Source organism: Chaetura pelagica, unplaced genomic scaffold, assembly GCF_000747805.2.
Source record: "Chaetura pelagica isolate M959 unplaced genomic scaffold, ChaPel_1.0 scaffold101, whole genome shotgun sequence".
In the NCBI taxonomy this organism is placed as follows: Eukaryota; Metazoa; Chordata; class Aves; order Apodiformes; family Apodidae; genus Chaetura; species Chaetura pelagica.
The window spans coordinates 1402746-1408745 of NW_009952564.1; the positions used below are offsets into that span (position 1 = coordinate 1402746).

Sequence of the window (6000 nt, forward strand, 5' to 3'; positions counted from 1 at the left end):
GGAGCTTGAAGCCATGATACACCAGGAAAATTATGACATAGTGGTTATCACAGAAACATGGTGGGATGCATCACATAACTGGAGTGCCACAATCGATGGCTAGAAGCTCTTCAGGAGGGACAGAAAGGGGAGGGGTGGAGTGGCCCTGTGTGTTAGAGAATGCTATGAGATCCTGGAAATCAAGTATAGTCATGATGAGGTTGAGTGTGTTTGAATTAGGTTAAGGGCCAATAAAGCTGGTATCACTGTGGGAGTCTGCTAGAGACCTCCCAACCAAAGCAGTGAGGTGGATTAAGCTTTCTATAAGCAGCTGGGAGAAACCTCCCAGTCACTTGCCATTGTTCTTGTGGGGGACTTTGACCTCCCAGGCATCTGCTGAGAATACAACACAGCAAAGAGGGAACATTCCAAGAGGTTCCTGGCATGTGTGGAAGATAACTTCCTCACACAGCTGATAAGTGAGCTGACCAGGGAAGGTGCCCTCCTGGACCGGCTTCTTGTGAACAGGGAAGATCTTGTGTGGGGAGTAAAAGCTGAAAGCCATCTAGGGTGCAGTGATCATGAGATGACTGAGTTTTTGATCCTTGAAGAAACAAGGAGAGGGGTTAGTAAAACTGCCACCTTAGGCTTCTGGAGGGCAAACTTTGACCTGCTCAGAAGAGTGATTGACTAAGTCCCTTGGGAGGCTGCCTTGAAGGATAAAGGAGTCCAGGAAGGCTGGACATACTTCAAGAAAGAAGTTCTAAAGGCACAGGAGCTGCTGTCCCTGTGTGCCAAAAAAGTAAGTGGGGTAGGAGACCAGCCTGGCTAAATAGGGACCTTTGCCTGGATCTTGGGAACAAAAGAAGAGTCTATGACCTTTGGAAGAGGGGACAGATCACTCATGAAGTCTATAAAGATGAAGTGAATCTATGCAGGGTGAAAATTAGGAGAACCAAAGCAGAGCTAGAGCTCAAACCAGCTACAGCTGTTAGGGATAATAAAAAATGTTTCTGTAAATTCATTAACAGCAAGAGGAGGATTAGGGAAAATCTCCATAATTTATTGGATGCAGAGGGAATCTTAGTAACAAAGGATGAGGAAAAGGCTGAGGTGCTCAACACCTACTTTGCCTCAGTCTTTAGTACTGGAACTGGCTATTCCGTGGACATAGCGCCACATGAGCTAGGAATAGAAGAACGAAAGAACAAGAAATTATGGCCAATGACAGAATAAAAGAATGACAGAATGACGAAATGAGAAAATGAAGGAATAAAAGAACGACAGAACAGGAAAATGAGAAAATGAAAGAATAAAGGAAGAACAAGAAAAATAAAAGAAAAACAGAATAAGAAAATGAGAAAAGAAAGAATGAAAGAATGAGAAAATGAGCAAATAGACGAAGAAAAAATTGACAGAATGAGAAAATGATGCAAATTAATGAGTAAAAGAACAACAGAATGAGAAAATTATACAAATGAATGAGTAAAATGACAGTCTGAGAAAATGATGCAAATGAATGAATAACAGAATGAAAGAACAAGAAAATGATGCAAATGAATGAGAAAGTGGTGCAAATAAACGAATAAGAGGAAGACAGAATGAGAAAATGGTGCAAATAGATGAACAAAAGAACGACAGAACGAGAAAATTCTACAAATGAACGAATAAAAGAATGATAGAACGAGAAAATGAGAAAGTATATATTAATAAAAGAACGACAGGATGAGAATAAGATGCAAATGAAGGAATAAAAGAACGACAGAACGATAGAATTATGCAAATGAACGAATAAAAGAACGGCAGAACGAGAAAATTCTTCAAATAAACAAACAAAAGGACAGACAGAACGAGGAAATGAAGCATATGAACGAATAAAAGAATGACAGAACGTGAAAAATATGCTAATGAAGGAATAAAAGAACGACAGAATGTGAAAATGTGGCAAAAGAACGAATAAAAGAACGGCAGAATAAATGAATGGGTGAGGAGTGATAAAGAGAGAGGGAGGGAGGGGGTGACCAAGGGAGGGAAGAAGTGTTGGGCGTGGGAAAAGATGGAGGGAACAAGGTCGGAAGGGAGGGAGGACTGCAGGAGGGGGTGCAGAGAAATACTAGGTTTGAAAGTCTCTATTTTAGCAGTTCTCGGCTCCGCGGTTAATGCCCGAGCTGCTCATCCAGCGGCTCTGAAGCCACTCGTAGGAGCAACAAGGCAGCGGCAGCAGCAGCACCCGGCACCGCCCCGCTGCGTGTCCTGGAGAACCCATCAGTCTGATGTGTGCGACACCCTTCTTGCGGCGAGGCCGGTTAGCTCAGTTGGTTAGAGCGTGGTGCTAATAACGCCAAGGTCGCGGGTTCGATCCCCGTACGGGCCAGATGATGCTTGCATTGTTTGTTCCTTTGAGTTGAGGAGAAGACTATTACTGAACGCTGCGTAGCTTTTTGTTCGGTTGGGGTTTTTTGCATGTTTAATTTAGAGGAGGAAGGGTAGCAAGGAAAGTAACAGCGCGGTTCCCTACGGGGAGCCTGACTCCCACGCTGAGAGGGCAGGGAGCGTGAGCCATCCTGGCGGGATCCCTTCCCGGCGGGGCCGGGAGGGCGCGACAGCCGCGCTGGGAACCTGACAGCGCTGCGTGACACATGTGGTGGCTGGAGGCCAAACCCTCCCCATCGCCTTCCTCGTTAGTATAGTGGTAAGTATCCCCGCCTGTCACGCGGGAGACCGGGGTTCGATTCCCCGACGGGGAGGTCACGCTTCCTTTTCCTAAGTTGCCGGTAGATGGAGGCCACCTCCGCCTTCCTTTTCCCCACAGGGTGGGTAAGGAGACGAAGGGGGAGAAAAAGGCCAAATCAGCCCGGGGTTGGGAGCTGCATGAAGTGCTAGGTGCAGGGCAGCACCAAACAGATGCCGGATCTGCCCCCAGTCTCCGTCACAAAGGAGCCAGGGCAGCTCTGGTGTCTTGTTCCCAGCTGAGATGGGCAGCACAACACGAGTTTCTCCTGAAACTGGACAGCCAGCCCTTGCTTCCCCTCAGGTGGGACAGGCCTCGACCCAGAATCTCCCAATCACTGATCAGTCAAGCCCTGCTCCTGCAATGCAGCTTAAAATACTTACCCTCCCTCACATCAATGTAGATACCATCAAAACACACGTGGTAAAGTACCACCTTTCCCACAACTTCCTGAAAACCAGTTTGAGCACACCGGAACAGAGCAAAAGCATACCAAATATTCCCTTTATTCTTTACAAAAATATTTCTAAAACATCCCAACATTTTCTGAGTAAGCAATGCCATTTAGGCACAGATAATGCTTCCCTTCCACGGGGAGAACATTTCACAGTAGTTTGCCACTTTGCAGTCAAACAAATCAGTTGAGGAAGTTCTTAAGCATTCACAGGAGTCCCGGGAGGGCATTGCCAGCCCTTCACTAGGCAGTATCAACACGGGGTGGTAGCATTAGATGATCAGTCTTAAGTATCGAGCTCACATATTTGAAAGTTACAACAAATCTACAGCATTATTAAGGCACCAGTTAAGAGTATAAATATTTAGCTATACTAAGTAAACACCATGCCCACAGCAGCCGGAATGAGCTGGTTTGCAGGCGTTCCTCTTCCTTCATAATGGCTCAGGGAAAGCAGTTCATCTTGTTCACCATCTGTGTCAGTGCACCCAGTCTTTGGGATTGCGCAGAACCTCCAGGATTTCTGCTTCTTTGGAGCTCTCTGGAGGGGTGTGCATGTACTCCCACCTGCAGGGAGAGGGGAAACTCACTCAGACTGCCCAGCTGGCTGCCACCGACTCGAGTTGCCTCTTCTGAGAGCGCAAAGCTGCACACAAAGCTCACATCACATAGATGAGTAAGGCTAAAAAATCATTAAGTTCAGTAAAAACAAATAACTCTGGAAGAGACAGGAGAAATGTTAACTTCATCTTCTTCCCAACTTCTGGAAAGGCTGGAAGAACAGAAAAAGAGCAATGCCCTCTCCCCCACAATCCAGCCAGGTTTATTTTCAAAGATCTTTTAGCAGCCTCTTGTGGCATAATAGTATCAGCAGAAAAACAAGTCAAAAAAGAATCCAGAGAAAAGAGTGTGTGGATACAAGGCTGAAGGGAAATTGCCAGCTTCAAAGTTTTTATAATTTGATCCTGATGCAATACTTTCAGCCAGCCAGGGCAAGTTTTTTCCAGAAGCTGGACTGGAAGCACTACAAGTCCATATGGAATCTTGGGTTTCGAAACAAAGTTGATGAGAAACCACTTTTTATTGGAAAGTCCATTAAGAGGCAAAACACAGAAAGAAAAGTGACTGCAAACCAGAGGGGACAAATGTCTTTTTTCTTTCTTTTTTTTTTTCCCTTTTTTTTCTTTTTAACCCAGAAAGGACCCATCCATGCTATGAAGCCAGCTATTTACATTGATGAAAACATGTAAAATCAGAACATCCCAGCAACAAAATTAAAAGACAGGACACTGATACAGCACCAGGTCAAGGACACCTCTAGTGTGGACAGTGGGACAAAGCTATATGATGAGAACAGGACTTGCCTGCATGGTTAAAGTTAAAAGGTCAGTTTTTCTAGCAAAGGCAGGTGAGAGTAATGAAGTCTTACAAATAGCGGGACAAAGGTATATGATGAGAACAGGACTTGCGTGCATGGTTAAAGTTAAAAGTCAGTTTTTCCAGAAAAGGCAGGTGAGAGTAATGAAGTCTTACAAAATTCATAGTAAGATCTGTGCTGCTCAGCATATCTAAAAGCAGCCCAGAAAGGTGAGCAAATATTAAATGACAGTTTGCTGACATTACAAGATTAAGAAAGGTAGTTTAAAATGTAAAAAGGCAGTTTAAAAGTAAATATCAAGCCAAGCAAACGAGCAATACAACGGTGGGTGGAATTCACTGATGATAGATCTGAAGTGATGAACACAGAAAAAAGTTACATATACAGTGAGAGACTAAGTTAACTTTTATTGCCCAGATTATGGAATCCTAACAATTGTATGAAAAAGCCTGCTTGCTGCTTATCAGCTGTCAAAACCAGCAACAACAAGGAATAATGAACTACAGCATCATTATGCCACTGTGTGAGTCAGCAGAACCCTTGCATCTTGGATACACACGTAACTTACGTTGCGTGTTCCTGATCCCCAGCTCAGAAAGGGCACAGAAAACTTAAGCCTAGAGAAACGTGGCAAATGTGATCAAAGGTACAGAACAGTTTCTGTACAAGACTAAGAGGGGGAACTCTCAGCCTGGAAATCAGACAAGGAAAACAACCACAAGCCTGAAAAACAAGAACTGTTACGGAGAAAATGAAGAGGAAGCAAATCTAGTTACTCACTGGAAAGCTGAACAAGGTCATCAGGCACAAGTAGAAAACAAAGAGACACTTTTTCATGCAGTTAAAACTGTGGAACTTTATGCCACAGGCTTGTCAGGACTGCCAGAAGCTGACCTGGTTTCCAAGAGCTACTAAACAAAAAACCATGCAGCAAGGAAGGGAAATTTATTGAGATGTACTATGCATAAAAAACACTGCTTTTTTTCTTGGTCAGAAAATATCTAGGCCATACATTATTGGCAACCGGGCAAATGTCACCGGCCAGAGAAAGGATGTCTGTGTATTTGGCCAGTTCTTGTATTGGGCATGAACTAACCACTGGTAAAGAGATTGGACACCAGCAGAGACCTCTGATTTAATCCTATAAAATACTTTAATAAGAACAGTGCTGTTCTGGTTTGGTGGGTTTTTGGTAGTAGGGAAGGGCTCCAGGAGTAGCTTTGGTAAGAAGCAGAGAAGCTCCCCCTGCTCCAAAACCCAGCCAAAGATCTATTAGAGGGACAACAGATGCGCATCAGTAATTAGCATATGGAAGAACTGTAACACCTGAGCAGAGAAGCACTTAAAGGAGAAAAGCTGTGGTGGGGAAGGAGAGGTGGTGCTGGTGGTTGGTGAGGAAGAAGGGGAAGAAGGTGCCCAAGCAGAAGTTTCCCTGCAACCCATGGCGAGATGGCAGCT

At 44.5% G+C, this 6000-nt stretch overlaps 1 protein-coding gene and 2 non-coding genes across 3 annotated transcripts in view; 2 read left to right on the forward strand and 1 right to left on the reverse strand.

Annotated features, from left to right (window-relative positions):
* The first annotated feature begins 2279 nt into the window (after positions 1-2279).
* TRNAI-AAU lies at positions 2280-2353 on the forward strand. The gene has a single exon. It is a non-coding gene; the product is annotated as a tRNA-Ile (tRNA).
* Positions 2354-2654: 301 nt separating this feature from the next.
* TRNAD-GUC lies at positions 2655-2726 on the forward strand. Its single transcript has one exon. It is a non-coding gene; the product is annotated as a tRNA-Asp (tRNA).
* Positions 2727-3194: 468 nt separating this feature from the next.
* CPOX (coproporphyrinogen oxidase) overlaps positions 3195-6000 on the reverse strand; it is a 9354-nt gene continuing 6548 nt past the window's right edge. Inside the window, exon 6 of the mRNA XM_009993336.1 lies at positions 3195-3731. Within this exon, the coding sequence (XP_009991638.1) occupies positions 3644-3731 (88 nt within the window). The 3' untranslated portion in view covers positions 3195-3643. The remainder of the gene's footprint in view (positions 3732-6000) is intronic.